At 43.9% G+C, this 26757-nt stretch overlaps 1 protein-coding gene across 18 annotated transcripts in view; it reads left to right on the plus strand.

Moving 5' to 3' along the window:
- The window catches only part of DEPDC5 (DEP domain containing 5, GATOR1 subcomplex subunit), a 161697-nt gene that overhangs the window by 34508 nt on the left and 100432 nt on the right, over positions 1 to 26757 (plus strand). For all 18 annotated transcript variants that reach the window (XR_010125950.1, XM_063663209.1, XM_054470437.2 and 15 more), the window contains exons 11-20: positions 4335 to 4404; positions 5033 to 5105; positions 9801 to 9904; positions 10782 to 10856; positions 14903 to 15037; positions 16371 to 16432; positions 17063 to 17136; positions 18351 to 18420; positions 21869 to 21905; positions 22777 to 22897. Coding sequence is in view for 17 of the 18 variants with exons in the window: in XM_063663209.1 (XP_063519279.1) it covers positions 4335 to 4404; positions 5033 to 5105; positions 9801 to 9904; positions 10782 to 10856; positions 14903 to 15037; positions 16371 to 16432; positions 17063 to 17136; positions 18351 to 18420; positions 21869 to 21905; positions 22777 to 22897 (821 nt within the window). In the remaining variant the exon portion in view is untranslated. The remainder of the gene's footprint in view (positions 1 to 4334; positions 4405 to 5032; positions 5106 to 9800; positions 9905 to 10781; positions 10857 to 14902; positions 15038 to 16370; positions 16433 to 17062; positions 17137 to 18350; positions 18421 to 21868; positions 21906 to 22776; positions 22898 to 26757) is intronic.

Consider the following 26757-nt stretch of genomic DNA (forward strand, 5'->3'; position numbering starts at 1 on the left):
GGATGCATTGGCAAATGCCTCTAGTCTCAGCTACTCAAGAGGCTGAGGCGAGAGGATCCCTTGATCACAGGAATTTGAGGTTACAGTATGATTGTACCACTGCACTCCAACCTGGGTGACAGGACAGAGCGAGACTCTGTCTCTTAAAAAAAAAAAAAAAAAAAGAAGACAACCCACAGAATGGGAGAAAATATTTGCAAATTATTTTCTGATAAAAGTCAGTTATCCAGAAAATATGTAGAACTTCTGCAACTCAAGAACGAAAAGAAAAAACCCTAATTGACAAATGGGCAAAGGCTGCCCCATTTACCATGATGTGATTGTTTCATATTACATGCCTGTATCAAAACATCTCATGTACCCCACAGATATAAACACCTACTATGTACCCATAAAAATTAAAAAATAATTTAAATAATTAAATTAAAAAAACAAATGGGCAAAGGACTTGAATAGACATTTCTCTAAAGAATATATATGAATGTCCAACAAGTACATGAAAAGATGCTCAAGATCATTAGTCATTAGGAAAATGCAACCTAATACCACAGTGAAATGCCACTTCACACCCACTAGGATGACTGTATTTTTTTTTTTTTTTTTTTGTTGAGACAGAGTCTCACCATGTTGCCCAGGCTAGAGTGCAGTGGCGCAATCATAGCTCACTGCATCCTTGATCACCTGGGCTCAAGCCATCCTCCCTCCTCAGCCTCCTATTGTAGCTAGGACTACAGGCATGTGCCACTATGCCTGGGCAATTTTTTTTTTTTTTTTTTGGTGGAAATGAGGTCTCACTATGTTATCCAGGCTGATCTCCAACTCCTGAGCTTAAGTGATCTTCCCACTGTGGCCTCCCAATGTGCTAAGATTACAGACGTGAGCTACAGTGCCTAGCCCATATTTTTTTTTTTGAGACAGAGTTTTGCTCTTGTTGCCCAGGCTGGAGTACAATGGTGTGATCTTGGCCCACTGCAACCTCTGCCTCCTGGGTTCAAGCAATTATCCTGCCTCAGCCTCCCAAGTAGCTGAGATTACAGGCGCCCACCACCACGCCCAGCTAATTTTTTTGTGTTTTTAGTAGAGATAGGATTTCACCATGTTGGCCAGGCTGGTCTTGAACTTCTGACCTCAGGTGATCCGCCCGCCTTGGCCTCCCAAAGTGCTGGGATTACAGGGGTGAGCCTCCGCGACTGGTCACATATTCTTTATTTTATTTATTTATGTATTTTTTGAGACAGAGTCTCGCTCTGTTGCCCAGGCTGGAGTGCAGTGCTGCGATCTCGAACATGGCTCATTGCAACCTCCACCTCCCAGGTTCAAGCGATTCTCGTCCCTCAGCCTGTTGAGTAGCTGGGATTATAGGTGTGCGCCGCCTTACCCTGCTAATTTTTGTATTTTTAGTAATGATGCGGTTTCACCATGTTGGCCAGGCTGGTCTCGAACTCCTGGCCTTAAGTGATCTGCCTACCTTGGCCTCCCAAAGTGCTGGATTACGGGCCTAGCCCGTATTCTTGACAGCATTATTCATATTAGCTAAAAAGTAGGATAACACAAATAACAAATGTCTGTCAGCTAAAGTATAGATAAATAAAATGTATATCCATACAATGTAGTAGTATTCTGCCATAAAGAAGAATGAAGTACTAACACATGCTACAGCATAGATGAATCTTGAACACATGTTAAGTAGAGAAGCCAGACATAGTGGATCAAATACAAATCATAAAATCTTAGTTATATGAAATGTCCAGAATAGGTAAATATATAATATAGAGATCAGTGGTTGCCAGGGACTGAGGGTGGGGAGTGACTGTTTCCTCAGTTTGGGATTTCCTGTTGGGGTGATGAAAATATTTTGGATCCAAATAATGGTGATAGTTATACAACATTGCGAATGTGTTAAATGTCACGATGGCAATATTTATATGTATTTTGCCACAATTAAAAAATTATTTCATTCAATTATCTCACCTTGATTTCACATGAAAACATTTTGATGAAAAAGTATTTGAAGTCACATTATGTAGTATAAAAGAGTAGAGTTTGGATTAAGGGAGACTGGGTTTTAAATGATCTCATCAGCTTGCTTCTTTTTTTTTTTTTTTTTTTTTAAATTAAGAGACAGGGTCTTGCTATGCTGCTTAGGCTGGTCTTGAACTCCTGGGCTCCAGGGATCCTCTCACTTCATCCTCCTCAGTGGTTGGGACTACAGGTGCAGGCCACCATGCCTGGCTGATTAGCTTTTTGATCTCCAAGGATTAGTCTCTGAGGCTCCATTTCTTCAACTGTAAAATGGAGATAATAATAGACCCTCTCACCACATCACTTATGAGTTGAGACACTCCATGCCCATATCAGCCCATTGTGAGCCCGTTGTGTTTTCCTGTATATCACTTGCACTAAAATTAGATAAGGGTGCTGAGTTTGGAGCTCTTGGAGTCCCGTGAATTAATTGGTAGTCAGTGAAGATCTGCTGTTTCCTAGCACTCTGCTCTGGGTACTGTGGCTTGTATTTAGGAATTTCTGTCCACTTGAGATACATCCATGAAATGTGCATTATATTATGTGCCTTATATAGTGAGTGTTGAATTCTGTAGTCACTAAGCATACTTAGGATAAAGATGGGGTTGGTCAGTATAGGCTGTTGTCTTCAGAGACCCAGGAGGAACTGAAACTGCGCTTGCTAGCTAACTGGTGCAAGCCACTTTTCATGTTCATCGATAAACACCCTACTTCCAGGATATTGATCTCCAGACTCCATGGAAATGTCTATTCTCGTTAGTCCCCGTCCCTGTCCAAAGGTAGTTCTTTGCCTTGGCTTATACCGCTGCGTCCGGAGCAAACCCCACCCTCATCCTATGAGACTAGTAGGGTGTGGGAGTGCCTTTGATTCTTAAATCCACCACCATGGGTGCTGTTCTTGTTCCCTAGACCACAATTCTGCAGAAACTAAAAAACACTGTAGGCCTGGCATTGTGGCTCACGCCTGTAATCCCAGCACTTTGCCAAGGCAAGTGGATCACTTGAGCCCAGCCTGGGGATTATGATGAAACCCTATCTTTCTTTTTTTTTTTTCTTTTTTTTTTTTGAGATGGAGTCTCGCTCTGTTGCCCAGGCTGGAGTGCAGTGGCACAGTCTTGGCTCACTGCAGTCTCCATCCCCTGGGTTCGAGTGATTATCCTACCTCAGCCTCCCGAGTAGCTGCGATTTCAGGCGCGCGCCACATTGCCTGGGTAATTTTCCTACTTTCAGTAGAGACGGAGTTTTGCCATGTTGGCCAGGCTGGTCTCAAACTCTTGACCTCAGGTGATCCACCCACCTCAGCCTCCCAAAGCACTGGGATTGCAGGTGTGAGCCACCACGCCCAGCCGAAACCCTGTCTGTATAAAAAATGCAAAAATTATCTGGGCCTGGTGATGCATGTCTGTAGTCCCAGCTACTCAGGAACTGGGAGACAGTCACCATTACTTACTGCTGATTTGCAGTTTTCCAATCACTTTCCACATTCCTGGTACTTTAGATAACTTTCCCAAGGTCACATAGTGGCAAGTTTCAGGGCCAGGACTCCATCTAGGTCTTCTGACTCCCAGCAGTGCTCTGTCCCCTGCACTGCAGCCTATAATTACATGAAGCTATTCAATACTGTGCACTGCTGCTGAGCCACCTGGATTAAGAATATTATGTGCAGCTGGGCCTCACACCTGTAATCCCAGCACTTTGGGAGGCTGAGGCAAGCAGATCACTTGAGGCCATGAGTTTGAGACCAGCCTGGCCAACATGGTGAAACCCTGTCTCTACTAAAAATACAAAAATTACCCAGGTGACCCGCCTGTAATCCTAGCTATTCGGGAGGCTGAGGCGGGAGAATTGCTTGAACCTGGGAGGTGGAGGCTGCAATGAGCCAAGATTGTGCCACTGCACTCCAGCCTGGGCAACTGAGTGAGACTCTGCCTGAAAAAAAAAAAAAGGGCCGGGCACGGTGGCTCACACCTGTAATCCCAGTACTTTGGGAGGCCAAGGCGGGTGGATCACGAGGTCAGGAGATTGAGACCATTTTGGCCAACATGGTGAAACCGCATCTCTACTAAAAATACAAAAAGTAGCTGGGCATGGTGGCGTGCGTCTGTAGTCCCAGCTAGTTGGGAGGCTGAGGCAGGAGAATTTCTTGAACCCAGGAGGCGGAGGTTGCAGTGAGCCAAGATTGTGCCACTGCACTCCAGCCTGGTGGCAGAGTAAGACTCTGTCTGAAAAAAAAATATTATGTGCATGCAGTCTGCTTCATAGTGAAGTAAATGAAACAAACTTCAACCCTGTTGTTCTCTACTCATGCTTAGGAGAAGAACTGTAGTCATGAAGTGACAGTGGTCCTGTTTTCTAGAACTTTCTATGATGCAAAATCTGTTGGTGAGTAACTCTTTCTCTCCTACAGTTATTTTTTTGTTAAGCTTCCCCCAACCCCACCCCAGCCATTTCCTTTCATTTTTTTCCTCGTTTCACTTTTCCACCCTTCCCATCTTTTCTGTTATGGGGACAGTGTAAAAGGGAAAGTAGCACAGTCCATTAGTGGATGCAAGAGGTCTGTGGGTTGTGATTCATCTTAAAACCAACTTAATAGATAGACAGTTGGCTGGGTGCAGTGGCTCACGCCTATAATCCCACAACTTTGGGAGGCTGAGGTGGGCGGATCACCTGAGGTCAGGAGTTGAAAACCAGCCTGGCCAACATGGTGAAACCCTATCTCTACTAAAAATACAAAAATTAGCCAGGTGTGGTGGCATGCGCCTGTAGTCCCAGCTACCCAGGAGGCTGAGAAAGGAGAATCGCTTGAACTCGGAGGTGGAGGTTGCAGTGAGCTGAGATCTTGCCACTGCACTCCAGTCTGGGTGACAGAGTGAGACCTTGTCTCAAAAAAAAAAAAAAGACAGTTATCTTTATTTTTTTGTGATGCAAATCTTTAACCCAGCAGAGGAAGCTGACAAAACTGAATTTCTCTTCTCAACCTGAGCTACATACTCCGTTTTCTCTATTTCAGATGAATTTCCTGAAATAAACCGAGCCTCAATTCGACAGGATCACAAGGGGAGATTCTATGAAGACTTTTACAAGTATGTTTGGGTGCTTTGCTATACTTTTTATTTATTTATTAGTTGTTTCTTTCCTAACTTAAAAAAAAGTCAGCCTGGGCAATATGGCGAAACCCTGTCTCTACCAAAAATACAAAAAATTAGCCCCTTGTGGTCCCAGCTGCTTGGGAGGCCGAGGTGGAAGGATCACTTGAGCCTGGGAGGTGGAGGTTGAAGTGAGCTGAGATCACACCACTGCACACCAACCTGGGAGAGAGTGAGACCCTGTCTCCACACACACACAAAAAAGAATAAATAAATAAATAAACCTTTTAATTTTGAAATGATTTTAGATTTACAGAGAAGTTTCAAAGATTATACAGTTCCTGCATGCTCTTTGCTGTTTCCTCTAATATTAACATTTCATAACCAAGTTACATTTGTCAAAACTAGGTTAACATTGGTACATTACTATTAAGGAAATTCAGATGTTTTTTAGATTTTAGCACTCGTGTACTTACCGTCTCCAAGATATCACGTTGCATTTAGACCTTCTAAATGTTTTATTGTGAAAAATTTCAACATTCAGAAAAGAAGAGCAAATAGTATAATGAGCCCATGTACCCAATACCTGAATTTAATAGTTAGTATTTTGTCATATTTGATTCATCTGTTTTTTTCAGTGCCACTAAGTAAATTATCAAATTGTAATGTTTTATTCCTATTTTTTTTTGAGACACAATTTCACTCTCTCGCCCAGGCTGGAGTGCAGTGGTCATTGTAAGCTGACTGCAAACTCTGCCTCCCAGGTTCAAGGGATTCTCGTTTCTCAGCCTCCCGAGTGCTGGGACTACAGGCGCCCGTGACCACGCCTGGCTAATTTTTTTTTATTTTTAGTAGAAATGGGGTTTCGCCATGTTGGCCAGCCTGGTCTCAAATCCTGACCTCAGCTGATCCGCCCACCTCGGCCTCCCAAAATGCTGGGATTACAGGCGGGAGCCACCATGCCCGGCTGACACCACTATCTAATTGAGATGATTATCAGATAGTAATAGTTACTGTTTTTATGGGACTTAGCATGAATGGGTTACTCTTCTAAGCACTTTACATGACTTGATTTATTTAAATATCACAGCATCCCTGTGGGATAGATACTGTTACCCCATTTTACAGGTGTGGAAATTTGGACACAGAGTTTCAGTAACTTACCCAAAGTCCACAAAATATTAAGTGGTGGAGCATTGACGTGACACAGTCAATCTAGTTCAGAGTCGATGCTTTTTGACCACTGTATTCCTCAGCCTCATATGGATTATACTTTAAATTATTTGTTGATCTTTTGTTGGATCCTGTACCCCTAGGAGAATTTTATGAAAGTGATGGGCCATCTGCTGTACTGACACCTCCACTCATCCCCTTATGCAGATGAATTCTGCATACCTCTAATTCAGTGAATTCCAGGAACCATGAGAGCTCTTTTGACTTAACAGTATATGCAGTTTTGTCTGTATAATGAATATGAATTAATTTGAGCATAATCAGTTATACAAAATACTATATAAGGCATGAATATGAATATATGAATTTTGAATGTAGATTTATAGGTGTATATGACTATATATATGAAAGTTTATGTCATTAAAAAGTCATCCTCAACATTTTTTAGATTGAGAGAAACTGGTTATCTTTTTCTTACTGCAAAAACAATACAGGTTCATTTTAGGAAAATCACAAAATAGGCCAGGTGTGGTGGCTGATACCTATAATCCCAGCACTTTGAGAGGCCGAGCCAGGCACATTGCCTGAGCTCAGGAGTTTGAAACCAGCCAGGGCACCATGGAAAACCCTGTCTCTACAAAAAATACAAAAACTCTGCTGGGTGCAGTGGTGCGCACCTGTAGTTTCAGCTACTTGGGAGGCTGAGGTGGGAGGATCACTTGAGCCTGGGAAGTTGAGGCTGCAATGAGCCAAGATCATGGCGTTGCACTTTAGCCTGGGTGACATAGTGAGACCCTGTCTCAAAAAAAAGAAAACAACAACAACAAAAGCACACCAGTATAGTTTAGTAGAGAGGAATTCAAAGCACACTCAATTCCATCTCCCGAATATAGTCTTCATTACTTTGGTGAATCAACCCCTATTATCTGTATTTAGGAGAAAAAATTAGTTTTCACAGAGATGTGATCACACATTGCATGTGATTTTTTTTCTTTTTTTTTTTTGAGATGGAGTCTCACTCTGTTGCCCAGGCTGGAGTGCAGTGGCGTGATCTCGGCTCACTGCAACCTCTGCCTCCCTAGTACAAGCAATTCCCTGCCTCAGCCTCCAGAGTAGCTGGGATTGCAGGCGTCTGCCATCACGCCTGGCTAATTTTTGTATTTTTAGTAGAGATGGGGTTTCACCATCTTGGCCAGGCTGGTCTTGAACTCCTGACCTCAGGTGATCCACCACCCTCGGCCACCTAAAGTGCTGGGATTACAGGCATGAGCCACTGCGCCAGGCCTCCATGTGATTTTTTTACATGTTTTATTGTTTTTATTTCTTTTTGAGACAGTGTCTCACTGTCACCCAGGCTGGAGTGCAGTGGTGCAATCTCAACTCACTGCAAACTCCGCCTTCCAGGTTCAAGCAATTCTCCTGCCTCAGCCTCCTGAGTAGCTGGTGTGACAGGCACCCGCCACCATGCCTGTTTAATTTTTGTATTTTTAGTAGAGACAGGGTTTCACCATGTTGGCCAGGCTGGTCTCGAACTCCTGACCTCAGGTGATCCACCTGCCTTGGCCTCCCAAAGTGCTGGGATTACAGGCGTGAGCCACCACGCCTGGCCCATGTGGTTCTCTTTTTATATGTTTTAAACCTTCATTTTCTTTCATTTCCTTTTTTTTTTTTGAGACGGAGTTTCGCTCTTACTGCCCAGTCTGGAGTGTGGTGACACGATCTCAGCTCACTGCAACCTCCACCTCCCGGATTCAAGCGATTCTTTTGCCTCAGCCTCTCGAGTAGCTGGGATTACAGGCATGCGTCGCCACACCCGGCTGATTTCGTATTTTTAGTAGAGACGGGGTTTCTCCATATTGGTCAGGCTGATCTCAAACTCCCGACCTCAGGTGATTCCCCCACCTCGGCCTCTCCAAGTGCTGGGATTACAGGCGTGGGCCACTGTGCCTGGCCATAAACCTTCATTTTCTGCTTACTGTATCACAAATGCCAATCCATGTTAAACACACTGCTCCACAGTATCTTTTTTTTTTTTTTTTTTTTTTTGAGGCGAAGTCTCGCTCTGTCACCCAGGCTGGAGTGCAGTGGTGGGATCTTGGCTCACTGCAAGCTCCGCCTCCCAGGTTCACACCATTCTCCTGCCTCAGCCTCCCGAGTAGCTGGTACTACAGGTGCCCGCCACCACACCCGGCTAATTTTTTTTGTATTTTTTAGTAGAGACAGGGTTTCACCGTGTTAGCCAGAATGGTCTCTATCTCCTGACCTCATGATCTGCCTGCCTAGGCCTCCCAAAATGCTGGGATTACAGGCGTTAGCCACTGCGCCTGGCGCACTGTATCATTTTTTATTTCTACATAGAAATTACATTGGGTTACTATTGTTGAAAATTGAGATGACTTCCAGCTTTTCACTATTCTCAACAGTATTGCCAGTGAACATTCTTACAGATAGGTTTTTAAGCATATATTTAGTTTTTATGATAAATTGCCAGAAATGGAGCCATTAGGTCAAAGGATAGTCAGTGTTTTAAAGGCTTTCTATTTGTACAGCCAGTGTATCCTCCAAAACCATTAAAGTAGAAGATCTTGTTTTCGTAGCAGCAATTTCTGTGTTCTCACCAACAGTGAATGCTCTTCTTTTTTGAGATGGAGTCTCGCTCTGTCTCCCAGGCTGGAGTGCAGTGGCTCAATCTCGGCTCACTGAAACCTCCGCCTCCTGGGTTCAAGCAATTCTCCTGCTTCAGCCTTCCAAGTAGCTGGGATTACAGGTGCCTGCCACCACACCCAGCTAATTTTTGTATTTTTAGTAGAGATGGGGTTTCACTGTGTTGGCCAGGCTGGTCTTGAACTCCAGACCACCTTACCCACCTGCTTCGGCCTCCCAAAGTACTGGAATTACAAGTATGAGCTACCGTGCCCATCCTTTTTTTTTTTTTAATGCTTCTTTCCCAATTGGATTGGAAGAAAAACAAGCTCTCTCAGTCTTTTTTTTTGAGACAGAGTCTTGCTCTGTCACCAAGGCTGGAGTGCAGTGGCGTGATCTCGGCTCACTGTACTCCATTTACACTCTTTTTGAAACCTTGTAAGGAACCTGATGTTCTGTATGTAAAGTTGCTGTATTAGTCCGTTTTCTCACTGCTGTAAAGACATACCCAAGACTGGGTAATTTATAAAGAAAAAAGGTTTAATTGACTCATGGCTCTGCATGGCTCAGGAGGCCTCTGGAAACTTACAATCCTGGTGGAAGGCGAAGGGGAAGCAAGGCTTGTCTTACCATGGTGAAGCAGGAGAAAGAGCGAGCTCAGGGGAAACTGCCTCTTTTAAACCATCAGATATTGTGAGAACTCCCTCACTATCACAAGAACAGCATGGAGGAAACCACCCCCATGATCCAGTCACCTCCCACCAGGTTCCTCCCTCGACACATGGGTATTACAATTTGAGATGAAATTTGGGAGGGGACACAGAGCCAAACCATATCAGCTGCTCAATATCCATTTTATGATAATACTCTTTTCAGAGTGGTGGTGCAGAATGAGAGAAGAGAAGAATGGACTTCACTTCTCGTAACCATTAAAAAACTCTTCATCCAGTATCCAGTGTTGGTGCGACTGGAACAGGCAGGTACTGCATTCATGTAATAGATGGTGCGGCGGGGAAAGGAAGTGTAGGAGGGGTCTGGGAGACAGAGAAGAGATTTGTGCTCGTTTCTCTCCCATTGCCGTGTGTAGTTTCTGCTTTTGGTCAGGTTTCTGTTTCCAGTTGGATCCAATTGTACATTTTGTATGCCGTAAGTTCAACAGTGTCCCTAATACAGAGAGTGAGGCCTTATGGAGCCAGATGCCTTCCTTTTTTTTTTTTGAGACAGAGTCTCACTCTGTCACCCAGGCTGGACTGGAGTGGAGCAATTATACTGTAACTTTAAACCACTGGGGCTCAAGCAGTCCTCCTGCCTCAGCCTCCCGGGTAGCTAGGACGACAGGCACGCACTACCATGCCCAGATAATTTTTTCATTTTTTTGTAGAGACAAGAGTCTCACTGTGTTGACCAGGCTTGTTTCAAACTCCTCGTCTTAAGCGATCTTCCTGCCTCCACCTTCCAAAGTGCTGGGATTACAGGCGCGAGCCACCATGCTCAGCCGCCACTTATTTAAGAGTTCATCTTTCAGCCGGGTGTGATGTCTCATGCCTGTAATCCCAGCACAAGGCAGGCGGATCATGAGGTCATGAGTTCAAGACCAGCCTGACCAATATGGTGAAACCCTGTCTACTAAAAATACAAAAATTAGCCTTGTGTGGTGGCATGCGCCTGTAGTCCCAGCTACTCGGGAGGCTGAGGCAGGAGAATCACTTGAACCTGGCAGGTGGGGGTTGCAGTGAGCCAAGATTGTGCCGCTCCACTCCAGCCTGGGTGACACAGCAAGACTTCGTTTAAAATAATAAAAAAATAAAGTTCATGTTTCATGAGATGTTTTTCTTTCTCTTGCATATTTTGCTTCAGAGGGCTTTCCTCAAGGAGACAATTCTACCTCAGCACAAGGAAACTACCTGGAGGCCATCAATCTGTCATTCAATGGTGAGTAAGTATGCCGGCCATGAGCCAGCATCTTGCCTACCACATGGCTGTGTTACCGGAAAGGTGTCCTGATCCAGACCCTAAGAGAAGGTTCTTGGATCTTGCAGAAGAAAGAATTCAGGACGAGTCCACAGAATAAAGTGAAAGCAAGTATATTAAGAAAGTAAAGGAATAAAAGAATAGCTACTCCATAGCAAGAGCAGGGCATTCCCAAAAGCAAGAGGAGGAACACGTCCACCTTAGGTACAATGGTTGTTTATATATAGCAAAGCAAAAAGTCATGGGGGAGAGGTGCTCTGCTGCAAGCACTCATGACAAAGGATTGTTCATCTTTGTGTAACTGCTGTCTTTCTCAAGAATCTATATTATTATCTTTAAAGCAAAACTTACTTTTTTTTTTTTTTTTTTTGAGATGGAGTCTTGCTCTGTCGCCAGGCTGGAGTGCAGTGACACGATCTCGGCTCACTGAAACCTCCCACTCCTGGGTTCAAGCGATTCTCCTGCCTCAGCCTCCTGAGTAGCTGGGATTACAGGTGCGCATCACCACACCCAGCTAATTTTTGTATTTTTAGGAGACACGGGGTTTCACCATGTTGGCCAGAATGGTCTCGATCTCCTGACCTCGTGATCCACCTGCCTCAGCCTCCCAAAGTGTTGGGATTGTAGGCATGAGCCACCGCACCTGGTCTTTTTTTTTTTTTTTTTTTTAATATACTTTAAGTTCTGGGATACATGTGCAGAATGTGCAGGTTTGTTATATAGATATACATGTGCCATGGTGGTTTGCTGCACCTATCAACCCATCATCTACATTAGGTATTTCTCTTAATGCTATTTATTTATTTTTTTTTTGGGATAGAGTGTCGCTTTGTCATCCAGGCTAGAATGTAGTGGTGCAATCTTGGCTCACTGCAACATCTGCCTCCCAGGTTCAAGTGATTCTCCTGCCTCAGTCTCCTGAGTAGCCCTCAGCCTCCTGAGCAGCTGGGACTACAGGTGTGCACCACCACGCCCGGCTAATTTTTGTGTTTTTAGTAGAGATGAGATTTCACCGTATTGGCCAGGCTGGTCTCAAGCTCCTGACCTCGTGATCCACCTACCTTGGCGTCCTAAAGTGTTGGGATTACAGGCATGAGCCACCACGCCCGGCCTTTTTTTTTTTTTGAGACAGAGTCTTACTCTGTCGCTAGGCTAGAGTGCAATGGCATGATCTCCCTGCTCAGTGCAACTCCCAGGTTCAAACGATTCTCCTGCCTCAGCCTCCCAAGTAGCTGGGATCACAGGTACGTGCCACCACACCCAGCTAATTTTTGTGTTTTTAGTAGAGACAGGGTTGTACCATGTTGGTCAGGATGGTCTCAATCTCCTGACCTCGTGATCCGCCCACCTTGGCCTCCCAAAGTGCTGGGATTTCTGGTGTGAGCCACTGCACCTGGCTGCAAAACTTACTCCTAAACTAAGAATGCTTTTGTTGTTAAGATATTGGGACATCAGGGCATTTCCTGGGTCTATTAAGTCCTGAGTCTGTTGGATAAACGTTATTATCCTGTTCCCTTAACTGTAAACATCCTGTGACTAAGAATGTCTAACCTCCCAGGAATGCAGACTAGCAGATGTGAGCCTCATTTTACCCAGCCCCTATTCAAGATGGCGTTGCTCTGGTTTGAAGGCCTCTGACAGCTATGCATGTCTCTTTATGAATGCCTGCAGACCCAGACCTAGGTGATGATGCCCCCACTCACCTACCCCGAAAATTAATTTAAAGCAATAGCTTCTCGTTGGATGGTTGTAATGACCAACATTTAGCTCTTGGGTCTTCTGTTGGCCAGTTAATTTGGCAGTCTCATTTGCTTCTCATGGTCTGGAACTGGAAGGATCCTCCTTGGGTTCTTTGAGTTACTCGAACTGTGTTATTATTTTCCACCCCATCCCTCAACTGCTTCTAGGTAATATTTTAAAAATCCACTTAAAAAATAAAAATTAAAATAAAAATTTTAAAAAATTAAAATCTACTTTAAAAAAAAAATTACAAAAGTGGCCAGGTATGGTGGCTCACACCCGTAATCCCAGCACTTTGGGAGGTTGAGGCAGACAGATCACTTGAGGTCAGGAGTTTGAGACCAGCCTGGGCAACATGGTGAAACCCTGTCTCTACTAAAAATACAAAAATTAGCCAGCATGGTGGCGCACACCTGTAATCTCAGCTACTCAGGAGGCTGAGACAGGAGACTCACTTGAACCTGGGAGGTGGAAGTTGTGGCAAGCAGAGATCACGCCACTGCACTCCAATCTGGTTGATAGAAAAAGACACTACTTCAAAAAAAACTTTTTTTTTTTTTAATAAATAGGCTGGCTGCAGTGGCTGACACCTGTAATACCAGCACTTTCGGCGGCTTAGGCAGGGGGATCACCTGAGGTCAGGAGCTCAAGAGCAGCCTGGCCAACATGGCGAAACCCCATCTTTACTAAAAATACATAAAAAACTTGCCAGGCATGGTGGTGCATGCCTGTCATACCAGCTACTCAGGAGGCTGAGGCAGGAAAATCACTTAAACCTGGGAGGTGGAGGTTGCAGTAAGCTGAGATCGTGCCACTGCATTCCAGCCTGGGTGATGGAGTTAGACTGTCTCAAATAAATGAATAAATAAATAATAAATAAATAAAATTATAAAAGTAACCATGTTACTAGAATTCAAATATGGAGAGGTGTATCAAGTAAAAAATGATACCTTCCTCCTGCTCCCCAGTGTCAGTCCTCTTTTAAGGGGAACCATTGTTAGCAGTGTGGTATGATTATCCCGGCATTTATGTGTTAGCCGAAATATATTGTTTGCAAATAACAAAGATGTACTGATTTAGTTTAAATAAAAAGCGAAATTTACTGTAAGGATACAGAGGCTTAAATGGAGCAGTCAGGAAAGGCTCAAACACCATGTTGAAGAACCTTAGTGGCTCTGGGAACCATAGCAGCAGGAATTATGAGAGCCATATTTCAGCTTCCAGCAACCCTGTCTCTGCTCTCTGTTCAGAATTTACATTCCTGATAGAGAGGGTCTGATCTGTCCAGCTCCAGTTAGGTGTCCATCTGCCACTGGCCAGAGGTGGAAGTGATGATATGCATACACATCCCTATGTATATCATCTTCCCACATGTCTGTACCCAGGTGCTGGGGGAATTCTAGAGCATAATGTCTTCTATTAGTAAATCTTCTTGTCATATTGGAATATCACTGATTTTTCATGGTAAGAATCATAGAGGCTAGAAATAAAAAGTGACTTGCCAGATTTACAAAGTCATCCCAAGATTTTGGTCTACTCTTTTAAATAGTGTCTTAAATTAATACGAATATAATCTAATTATATAATTAATATATATAATATTAAAATAATATATAATATATAATATAATATAATCAAAGTTTTACTACAGACTCATTTATGGATGATTTAAATTAACAGCATGAATTATTTATTTATTTATTTTTTTTTTTGAGACAGGGTCTTGCTCTGTTGCCCAGGCTGGAATGCAGTGGCACGATCTTGGCTCACTGCGCCTCTGCCTCCTGGGTTCAAGTGATTCTTCCATCTCAGCCTCCCACATAGCTGGGATTACAGGTGCACACCACCATGCCTGGCTAATTTTTGTATTTTTTGGTAGAGATGGAGTTTCACCATGTTGGCCAGGCTGGTCTCAAACTCCTGATTTCAAGTGATCCACCTGCCTTGGCCTCCCAAAGTACTGGGATTACAGGCATGAGCCACCGTACCCAGCCCTCACAGCATGAAATTTGAGCATTTAAGGCTGCATAGGGCAAGTATGAGGCATCAATGAGGGGTATTAACAAAGGTGACAGCGACTTATTCCTGTGGTCAAGTAGTTCTTAATATGGAAGAGAAAAGACAGATGCGTATACATTTAACTAGAATGTGGCAGTTGCTGTAATAAAAATATGGGCAGAATGCTCTGAGAGTGTAGAGATGCTTGTCTGTGACAGGGTTCTAAAAGCTGTAACATCATTATTGTGGAATTTTTGTTTTATTTCTAGTGTTTGATAAGCACTACATCAACCGCAACTTTGACCGAACCGGGCAGATGTCAGTGGTGATCACGCCCGGGGTGGGTGTCTTTGAAGTGGACCGCCTACTCATGATCCTGACCAAGCAGCGGATGATAGATAATGGTAATGCTCTCTGGTTTGTGCCCTGTCTCCACATGTTCCTAGCCTGATTTCCCCTTAGAACTGTGAGCTTCACCGACTTCTTAGAGTGTGAGGAGCTCTACATAGTGTTCTGTGTGTCACAACGTCTGTGGATGTCAATAGGTGTCAGGTGCTAAAGTTTCATGGTCAAATCAGTTTGGGAAATGCTGGGTCATGCAAAGATAAGCAGGTTCCATAATGACAGGTCTTCCTCAGTTTTTAATATGTTAGTGTAGGTTGTTTTTCTCTAAAGGTTGTATCAGGGTACTCTGAATTCCCCAAACATATTTGGCACTAGAGAAGCCTTCCTGGAGGGATGATTTCAAGGGACTCATGTGCCGTCAGCCCATTTTCTTTCTTTCTTTTTTTTTTTTAGACGGAGTCTCGCCCTGTCTCCCAGGCTGGAGTGCAGTGGCATGATTTCGGCTCACTGCAAGCTCCGCCTCCTGGGTTCATGCTATTCTCCTGCCTCAGCCTCCCAAGTAGCTGGGACTACAGGCATCCGCCACCACGCCCGGCTAATTTTTTTGTATTTTTAGTAGAGATGGGGCTTCTCCGTGTTAGCCAGGATGGTCTCGATCTCCTGATCTCATGATCCGCCCGTCTTGGCCTCCCAAAGTGCTAGGATTACAGGCATGAGCCGCCATACCCAGCCGCTGTCAGCCCATTTTCAGATGCACTATCAGATAATCTAGTCCAGCCCTTCCTCCATGATGTGCCTTGTATCCCCAACTCAGCCCCACACCCCCCAATTTGATTTGTTTCATCAACAAGGTGGAGTTGGGACACTGAGGCAGTAGAATTGCTTGAACTCAGGAGGTGGAGGTTGCAGTGACCCGTGATCTCACGCCACTGCACATCAGCCTGGGCAGCAGAGCGAGGCTGTCAAAAAAAAAAAAAAAAAAAAGGGAATTTGGCAAGTAAATCCTGATGCCACTAAAGAAGCTCTGTTAAGTGATGTGGATTGTTTTACTTTTTACTGAGATATTACAAAGTTACTATTCCTTTCTGACCTTAAAAATTTAGACATGGAAGCTTGGTTGTCTGTTTTTAAACAAGTCATGACCTGTAGGACAGTCAAAGGCTAATTGTCAAGCACTGAATAGTGACATGTTAGTAGGGCACTTGGAAAAGAGGAAACAGACAAAATGAATGTATTTACTTCTTTGTTGCATAGGCAGCACTATGAGGTTATAAATCATACAATGGTAAGTTAACTTTGCCTACTACCCAGTTAAATAACATGACTTATAGATAGGGACGCTTGTCTCTGCCATTCCCTCCCCACAACTCTTTTTGTCTTTTCTTTTTTTAGGAATTGGTGTGGACTTGGTGTGCATGGGAGAACAACCGTTACATGCTGTCCCATTGTTCAAGGTAATTAGATTTTGGATTTGTTTACTAAAGGCCAGTTGGAGTATAGTTAGAAAGAGAAAAATTCCAGACGCTGTGGCATGCGCTTATAGTCCCACTTCCTCGAGAGGCTGAAGTGGGAAGATCCCTTGAGCCTAGGAGTTTCGGTATAGTTTGCTATGAACATGCCTATGAATAACCACTGCACTCCAGCCTGGGCAGCAAAGCAAGACTCTATCTCTAAAAAAGTTATTATTATTATTATTTTTGAGACGATGTCTTGTTCTTGTCCCCCAGGCTGGAGTGCAATGGTGCGATCTTGGCTCACTGCAACCTCTGCCTCCCAGGTTCAATCAGTTCTCCTGCCTCAGCCTCCCGAGTAGCTGCGATTACAGGTGCCTGCCACCACGCCTGGCTAGTTTTTGTATTTTTAGTAGAGACAGGGTTTCACCATGTTGGCCAGGCTGGTCTTGAACACCTGACCACAGGTGATCCGCCCACCTTGGCCTCCCAAAGTGCTGGGATTACAGGTGTGACCCACAGCGCTCAGCCCTAAAAAATTTTTTTTTAAAACCTGAAAAACAGAAAAGTTAGAGCAGTTCCAAAACCTACTTGTTCTGTAGCTTATCTGTGCTCTCATTTTTCTCCTTGCAGCTCCATAATCGGAGTGCTCCCCGGGATTCTCGTCTGGGCGATGACTATAATATCCCTCACTGGATAAACCACAGGTGGGTGCGATCTCGATCAGTAGTAGGTGATAAGCGTTATGAACAGCTTCCTTGCCATTTTTCTTTAAATCTGTTAAGTTCTTATTACGGCACTAAACCTTTTGTTAAGAAAATGTGGAAACCAAGTTCTAACATTTGCTCAAAGCTCTGTACACACAAAGCAGTAGCAGTATCATAGGAACAGTCTATGGTGAAAAAGAATGAAAACAAATTTTGAAGGACTTACTTCCACTGCTGTTCCCATGTCCTTCTATTCCCAACTCCCACAGACCGTAGAAGACCAACATTTGTGCCTGACCTCCTTCAGCTCTAGAGAAGTCCCCGTGCCTCTTTACATGGAATCCTGCTGATTCCAGCTCAGGGATGGCTTTTCTCATCCCTCTGCCAGTGCCAGTGCCTCATCTTTTTGAACTATGACACTAATCTTATTCCACCTGCCTTTCTCCTGAAAATGCCTATTTTCTTCCAAGATTCAACTCCAGCATCTCTCTTTTATGAATTCCTCCTGTGCTGCCCTGATAGCTAATAGCCACTTTTTCTTCAGTGCTTCCAGAGCATTCTATCCTTCTCAGGGTTGTCTTTCTTTCTTTCTTTTTTTTTTTTTTTTTTTTAAGACGGAGTCTCACTCTGTCACCCAGGCTGGAGTGCAGTGGCACGATCTTGGCTCACTGCAACCTCCACCACCCGGGTTCAAGTGATTCTCTTGCCTCAGCCTCCTGAGTAGTTGGGATTACAGGTGCCTGCCACCACGCCCAGCTAATTTTTGTATTTTTAGTAGAAACGGGGTTTCACTGTGTTGACCAGCCTGGTCTTGAACAGCAAGTTCATGGCAAAGCTGCAGCTACTAGTTTATACTATTTGATATCATGATATTAGACTGTTTTTGACCTACAAAAGTAGCAATTTCAGGCCAGACACAGTGGCTCATGCCTGTAATCCCAGCACTTTGGGATGCTGAGGTGGGAGGAACGCTTGAGCCCAGGAGTTTGAAACCATTTTGGTCAGTGTAGCCAGACTCTGTCTCTACCAAAAAACAAAACATAACTAATGTTTTGTAGTGAATTCTTGTAAAAGAAGTTAAAATTGGGAAGATCAGTGAAGCTGAGAACAAAGTCCATGTCAGGAAGGCTGGTCCATGCCTAGTATTTTAACTGTGTTTTGAGTGTTAAAATAAAGGGGATTTAGATTAATGACTCTGTTTGTTTCTTTTACAGTTTCTACACATCCAAAAGCCAGCTCTTTTGTAATAGTTTCACCCCACGAATAAAACTGGCAGGAAAGAAGGTAGGTTTTTATTTTTGTTAAGACGGGGTCTTACTATGTGGTCCATCCAGTCTTATCTTGAGCTCCTGGACTCAAGCCATCCTCCTGTTTCAGCCTCCCAAAGTGTTGGGATTACAGACATGAGCCATTCTGCTCAGCCAAGAAGGTAGATTTCATTAATCAGCAGAGAGCCTTTGTGGACTGTCACACATTGATAGGGTTATTTTAGTCCTGAGATACCCTCATCTTTCCCAATGGCCATGAACAGGGTTAAGAAATTCATCCCCAAACTTTATAACTTTATACATTAGATAAATAAGTAACAAGGCCAAGGCCAGACTGCGTGAAATACCTTTGATAAAAATATGACCAAGACTAAGAGTTCATTTTTTGTTTGTTTGTTTAAGAGTTCGTTTTATTGTGACCTGGCTTTTATTCAGATGTTGAAGCCACTCAGATACCAGTGGGGATAAAGACAAAGATGCAGATATGCATTGCAGCAAAGGGGAAATATGATAAAAAGGTCAGATCTTAGTATAAAGAAATGAAAATTCTGGCTGAGTGCAGTGGCTCTTGCCTGTAACCCCAGTGCTTTGGGTGGCTGAGAAAGGAGGATTGTTTGAAGCCAGGAGTTTGAGACCAATCTGGGCAACAAATATAGTGAGACCCCATTTCTACAAAAACTAAAAAAGAATTAGCCAGGTGTGGTGGCGCATACCTGTAGTCCCAGCTACTTGGGAGGCTAAAATGGTAAGATTGCCCGAGCCCAGGAATCCATCGCTGTGGTGAGCTATAATTGCGCCATTGCATGCTAACCTGGGTGACTAAGTGAGATCTTGTCTGTGGAAACAAACAAACCGAGAAAATAAATGAAAATTGTAACAAGAATGGGAATTCTTGTTTTCTTCTTTCCAAAGAGGTTTAAAATATATTAATAATTATATCACATGCTACAAAAAGTGTGGTGAAATTGACACTTGAGTACCTGGTTGGTGTACCATACTTTTGCAAAGCATTTCAGCCATGTGTATTGAGAGCAAATGTTTATGCTATTTGACCGGGCCCTTCCATTTTGGGGCACGTGGTGTAAGGAAATAATTGAAGTGATAATATGCAAATACATCTGGTTTAGTTTTATTTATAATTGTGAGAAGTTGAAAACAATAGATCAATGGCTGAACTATGAAATATCCACTTGATGGAATATATTTGCAACTGACAAAAATGCAAGTTTTAAGAATTTTAACAAGTGTTTGTTGTTGTTGTTGTTGTTGTTTGTTTTTTTGAGATGGAATCTTGCTCTGTCTCCCAAGCTGGAGTGCAGTTGTGTGATCTTGGCTTACTCCAACCTCTGCCTCCCAGGTTCAAGCAATTCTCTTGCCCTAGCCTCCCAAGTAGCTGGGATTACAGGCACCCGCCACCACACCCAGCCTAATTTTTGTATTTTTAGTGGAGACAGGGTTTCACATGTTGGCCAGGGTTGTCTCAAACTCTTAATTTCAAGTGACTCACCCGCCTCAGCCTCCCGAAGTGCTGGGATTATAGGCGTGAGCCACTGCACCCAGCCAGAACTCGAACAAGTGGTTTTGATGTACTGTGAGAAGAAAAGCAGGCTGTTAGGTTTGTAGGCCCCACACCCGAGTGCTCTCACCTGTCTGCCCTTTCCTAGTAGAGCTGAATTCACTGAGCGTTGCTCCATTTGTGGCTGTGTGTCAGGGCTACTTCTTCCCTTTTCTTTTTTTAGGGGGGAGGGCTGTTAATGTTACTTTTCTAATAAGGGAAATACTAATTTGGAGCGATCTGAGGACTCCTGACATAAGCCATGTCAGATAGTGAAGTGCTAGGAGATGGGATTCTGTCTAGCAAGGGCCTCTCTTGCCTTCACCACAAGCATTCTCAGCAAAGTAGAACATGGAAAAACTTCTCTGCACCATGATTATTTTATTTTATTTTTTTGAGACAGAGTCTCGCTCTGTCATGCCCAGTGTAGCGGTGGGATCTCGGCTCACCACAACCTCTGCCTTCTGGGTTCAATCAGTTTTCGTGGCCCAGCCTCCCCAGTAGCTAGGACTACAGGCGCATGCCACCATGCCTGTCTAATTTTTTTTTTTTTTTTTTTTTTTTTTTTTTTTTGTGATGGAGTCTCTCTCTGTGGCCCAGGCTGGAGTTCAGTGGTGCGATCTTGGCTCACTATAACCTCTGCCTCCAGGGTTCAAGTGATTCTCCTGTCTCAGCCTCCCAAGTAGCTGGGATTACAGGTGTGCGCCACCATGTCCAGCTAATTTTTGTATTTTTTTTATTTTTTATTATTTTTGAGATAGAGTTTTACTCTGTCTCCCAGGCTGGAGTGCAATGGCACGATCTTGGCTCACTGCAACCTCCACCTCCTGGGTTCACGTGATTCTCCTGCCTCAGCCTTCAGAGAAGCTGCGATTACAGGTGCCCGCCACCACGCCCAGCTAATTTTTTGTATTTTTAGTAGAGATGAGGTTTCACCATGTTGGCCAGGCTGGTCTTGAACTCCTGACCTCAGGTGATCCATCTTGACCTCCCAAAGTGCTGGGATTACAGGTGTGAGCCGCCACGCCCAGCTAATTTTTGTATTTTTAGTAGATACGGTGTTTCACCATGTTGGCCAGGCTGGTACTTCTGACAGCCTCAGGTGATCTACCTGTCTCGGCTTCCCAAAGTGCTGGGATTACAGGCATGAGCCATTGTACTCGGCTACCATGATCATTTTAAAGAAGCAAGAGTTAGTATTGTTGTGAAAGTTTTCAGGGTCCTGAAAGATTAAAAATATATATATAAATAGAGATAGGGTCTCACTATGTTGCTCAGGCTAGTCTCAAACTCCTGGGCCCAAGCAGTCCTCCCGCCTTGGGCTCCCAAGGTGCCGGGATTACATCCGTGAACCACTGTGCCTGGCCTTTATTTATTTATTTAATCTGAAAAAGATTTTTAAGAAAATGTAAAAAGTGATAGCTCTATTAGTTTTTTTCCTCTACCCTTGTACTTGATTTCAGCAAATTGGGTGATATACAGAGTGCTCAGCTCTGGTAGGTGTAGGCAGAGAGGTGACAGCACCGTAGTGAAGGGGGAAGCATGCAGCATTTGGGTCAGGTGGGACAAACACAACAGTGGATTGACCAAGAATCCAAAGATCGGGTCTTGAATTTTGGCTCTGCCACCTGCTGAATGTGTGGCTTTGGGTAAAGTCCCTTATTCTCTCTGCAATTGAATATCCCCACTTGTAAGGGGGAGTCCATTCCCCCACTGGACAGGGTTGTGAGAGTCAACAAGATGTGATATGGGAATAAAGGACCGTGGTAGGTAGGTGTCAGATGTTAGCTCCTGCCTTTCCGTCAGTTACAGGCTGTCTTCCCTGGGAGCAGCACATATATACCGTGCCTTGTGATAAGTTCTGTTCTAGCGAAGGAAGGAGTGATTAATTATCTATTTAATTTTTCAGCCCGCCTCTGAGAAAGCAAAAAATGGCCGTGATACATGTGAGTATTTTTTGAGATTTTTTTTTATTGCTTTCAAAAAGAGAGTCAGCTGGCCGGGTGCAGTGGCTCATGCCTATAATCCCAGCACTTTGGGAGGCCAAGGTAGGTGGATCACCTGAGGTCAGGAGTTCAAGACCAGCCTTGCCAACATGGTAAAACCCCGTCTCTACAAAAATACAAAAAAAATTAGCCAGGCATGATGGCAGGTGCCTGTAATCCCAGCTACTCTGGAGGCTGAGGCAGGAGAATCACTTGAACCCGGGAGGCAGAGGTTGCAGTGAGCCGAGATCACGCCATTGCACTCCAGCCTGGGCGACAGAGCAAGACTCCATCTCAAAAAAAAAAAGCATCAGCTAACCCATGACAACAAAACTATGTGAAGTCCCATAAAAAGTTTATGGAAAAGTCAGGAGACCTGAGTTCCCTTTGTGTCATGTTTGCAGGATCCCTTAATTACCTTATATTTTTTCCCATCATCTGCAAAATGAAAAAACCTTGTTTTTCTTTTCCATAGGCCATTTGTAGGGATCAGGTAGAAAGTTTTAAACTACTAAACATATTAAGATGATTTATTTTAAGAAAGGTCACAAAAGGATGAAATGCTACCCACACCTTGCCTTTATTTAGTGCTATACTATTTCTATACTGCTTTGACATATACGTCATTTAGTCTCAACTTGATGAATAGGTTGTTATCCCATTTTTTCAAGGGGAGAGGGTGATCACCTGTGCCTTGCAGATTTTGGTGAAGATTATCTGAAGGTCTCTGTTTGAAATGTATTTGGATGACAATTTATATTATTTGTGTATTTCAGCTCTCAGGCGTCTGTTTGAAATGTATTTGATGACAATTTTTATTTGTGTATTTCAGCTCTTGGGAGTCCAAAAGAATCTGAGAATGCCCTTCCCATCCAAGTGGATTATGACGCCTATGACGCTCAAGTGTTCAGGCTGCCCGGCCCATCCCGGGCCCAGTGCCTCGCCACCTGCAGGTTTTCTGCCAGATTCACTTGGGGGTGCATATAAAAATTGTGTAGGAAAACCTGAAGTTCAGTAGCGACCTCTAAGAGAGCAACCTTGAAAATCTTGTTTTGTTTTGTTTTGTTTCGTTTTGGTTTTTTTGTTTGTTTTGTTTTGTTTTTTTGAGATGGAGTTTCGCTCTTGTTGCCCAGGCTTGAGTGCAATGGTGCGATCTCAGCTCACCACAATCTTCACCTCCCGGGTTCAAGCGATTCTCAGCTTCCCAAGTTGCTGGGATTACAGGCATGCGCCATCACACCTGGCTAATTTTGTATTTTTAGTAGAGATGGGGTTTTTCCATGTTGGTCAGGCTGGTCTCGAACTCCTGACCTCAGGTGATCTGCCTGCCTCAACTTCCCAAAGTGCTAGGATTAGAGGTGTGAGCCACTGTGCCTGGCTTGTTTTGTTTTTTGAGACGGAGTCTCACTGTGTCACCCAGGCTGGAGTGCAATGACACAGTCTCGGCTCACTGCAACTTCCGCCTCCTGGGTTCAAGCGATTCTCCTGCCTCAGCCTCCTGAGTAGCTGGGATTCAAGGCACGCGCCACCATACCCGGCTAATATTTGTATTTTTTGTAGAGATGGGGTTTCGACATTGTGGCCAGGCTGGTCTTGAACTTCTGGCCCCAAGTGATCCTCCTGCCTCGGCCTCCCAAAGTGCTGGGATTACAGGTGTGAGCCACCGTGGCTGGCTGGTTCTTATGCTTTTCTGAGCCAAGGGAAACAATTCACAAATTCCAGAATCTTCCTCTCATTGGGCTGGCTCTATCCTTGGACACAGCGTTTCTTTTAAGTTTTATTCTGAGTGGGCATGAACTTTTCTTTCTTTAAGTCCTGCTTTTAAAAATTTGCTCTGTGGTGTTTTGGTCATATGGTAGTTGTTTTTTTTTTTTGAGACAGGACCTCCTTCTGTCACCCAGGCTGTAGTGCAGTGTCACAATGACAGCTCACTGTAACCTCTGCCTCCTGGGCTCAAGCGATCCTCTTGCCTCTGCCTCCCAAGTAGCCGAGACTACAGGCATGCACCATCATGTCCAGCTGGTTTTTAATTTTTTGTAGAGATGAGGTCTCACATATTGCCAGGCTGGTCTCAAACTCCTGGCTGAAGCCATCCTCCTGCCTTAGTCTCCGAAAGTGCTGAGATTATAGGCATGAGCCACTGCACTCAGCCATGTAGTAGTTTTTAATTGTGATATAGTTAGATTTACTCATCTATTCATTTCTGGGTCTTGTGTAAGAAAACACTCTCTACCCCAGAGTTACAGATGTATATTTCATATTTTCTTCAAATACTTTATAGTCTTGGCGGAATTTTTTTTTTTTTTTTTTTTAAGATGGCGTCTTGCCCTGTCTCCTAGGCTGGAGTGCAGTGGTGCAATCTCGTCTCACTGCAGCCTCTTCCTCCTGGGTTCAAGCGATTCTCATGCCTCAGCCTCCCAAGTAACTGGGACTACAGGCGTGCACCACCACACTTGGCTAATTTTTATATTTTTTAGTAGAGACAGGGTTTCACTGTGTTGGCCAGGCTAGTCTCAAACTCCTGACTTCAAGTGGTCCACCTGCCTTGGCTTCCCAAAGTGCTGGGATTACAGAATGAGCCACTGCACCCGGCCTCATCTTGGATTTTATGCTTATGTTTATATTATTTATGTTGACTTCCTTTCTTCGTGAATGTGTGAAACAGCTCTAGCTTATATTTTTTTCCCTGTGTACCAAATACTGTGAATCAATTTTCCATATTTCTTTTTTTTTTTTTTTTTTTTTTTTGAGACAGAGTCTCACTCTGTTGCCCAGGCTGGAGTGTAGTGGCGCGATCTCGGCTCACTGCAAGCTCTGCCTCCCAGCTTCACGCCATTCTCCTGCCTTAGCCTCCCGAATAGCTGGGACTACAGGCTCCCACCACCACGCCCGGCTAATTTTTTGTATTTTTAGTAGAGACGGGGTTTCACCGTGTTAGCCAGGATGGTCTCGATCTCCTGATCTCATGATCCTCACACCTCGGCCTCCCAAAGTGCTGGGATTACAAGCGTGAGCCACTGCGCCTGGCCAATTTTCCAGATTTCTTTCTTTTTTTTTTTTTTTTGAGATGGATTTTTGCTGTTGTTGCCCAGGCTGGAGTGCAATGGCGTAATCTCAGCTCACCACAACCTCCGCCTTCCAGGTTCAAACGATTCTTGTGCCTCAGCCTCCCGAGTAGCTGGGATTACAGGCATGTGCCACCACACCTGGCTAATTTTGTATTTTTAGTAGAGATGGGGTTTCTCAATGTTGGTCAGGCTGGTCTTGAACTCCTGACCCCAGGTGATCCACCCACCTTGGCCTCCAAAAGTGCTGAGATTATAGGTGTGAGCCACTGCGCCTGGCCAGATTTCTTAACTCTGTAGCTTTAAGCGCAACTGAGTGGAAGAATATTATGTCTCTTAATTTTGTGGTAAATGAACTTAGAGTGACCACATGATTGTTTTCTGTCCTTTTCTCTCATCCAGTCCTACCTGAGAATGCTTAGAGTTCAGAATTAAGTGCTGTCAGCAGCCTCTCTCCTATGTGTGGATGCTGCTTAGGGGCTCAGTAAGAGCTACTTAGGGGCTTTTCTTTGTAGTCTTTAAAAATGCTCTCATAGTTCAAGATTGGTTTTCTTTTTCTAATCAAAGATGACAAGACCTGGTGGTACCCAGGTTATGTGGTCTCTGAAGGCACAAATTGTGTCTTAATTGGTGCTACCTTCACACATGGCTAAGCATATACTTGTGTTTAAATACTTACTGTGGAAAGAACAAACATGTAGTCAGCACTTGGAATCTGTTTTCAGGCTCCGTTTAAGCTCTTACTAAAGAAATCCTTCCAGGAGGAAAGGGAGCAGCTCTGATGCCAGAAGGGCAGCTCTCTTGGTGGGCTTCCTCTTTCATTCTGAGCTTTTGCTTCTCTATAGGGCTTCTCTCTTTTTGATCTTTCTTCCTGTTGCTTTTAGAGGTTTTCCCCTTAGGGAATTTTATGTTTTAATAAGGATATATATATATATATATATATATAAACTTTTATTAGGAAATATTCAGACATGCTCAGATAGAGAATAGTATCATGAACAGTTATCACCATGTTGTCAGCCTTGTTTCATGACCTCTCCCACATTTAAATTTTGGATGGAATATTTTAAAAACAAATCCCAGAACTGGCCGGGCACAGTGGCTCACGCCTGTAATCCCAGCACTTTGGGAGGCCAAGGCAGGTAGATCACTTGAGTTCAGGAGTTTGAGACCAGCCTGGCCAACATGGTGAAACCCCGTCTCTACTAAAAATACAGAAAAAGTACCCAGGTGTGGTGGCGGGCGCCTGTAATCTCAGCTACTGGGGAGACTGAGGCAGGAAAATCACTTGAACCCAGGATGTGGAGGCTGCAGTGAGCTGAGATCGCGCCACTGCGCTCCAGTCTGGGTGACAGAGTGAGACTCCGTCTCACAAAAACAAACAAACAAAACAAATCCCAGGCAGCCTCTATTTTTTTTTCAATAGTACATACTTCAGCATAAGCTTCTTTCTTTTTTTACATGTTATTTATTTATTTAGTGTCACCCAGCCTGGCACAAAGCTGATTAGTATACGTTTCAACAAATAAGAATTAAAAAAAAAATCATCACAGTACCATTATCATTGGTAACAAAATTAACACTAATCCCTACATGCCCTCTAATAGCCAGTGCATACTCAGTTTTCTGAATTGCCTCAAAAATGTGCTTTTGCAGTTAGTTTGAAATGGGACCTAAACAAGATCCAGTTTTTGCATTTGGTTATAATGCCTTTTGTGTGTGTGCGTGACAGTAGAATCTCTTGCTTT

The sequence above is a fragment of the Pongo pygmaeus genome, chromosome 23 (genome assembly GCF_028885625.2).
Source record: "Pongo pygmaeus isolate AG05252 chromosome 23, NHGRI_mPonPyg2-v2.0_pri, whole genome shotgun sequence".
Taxonomy (NCBI): Eukaryota; Metazoa; Chordata; class Mammalia; order Primates; family Hominidae; genus Pongo; species Pongo pygmaeus.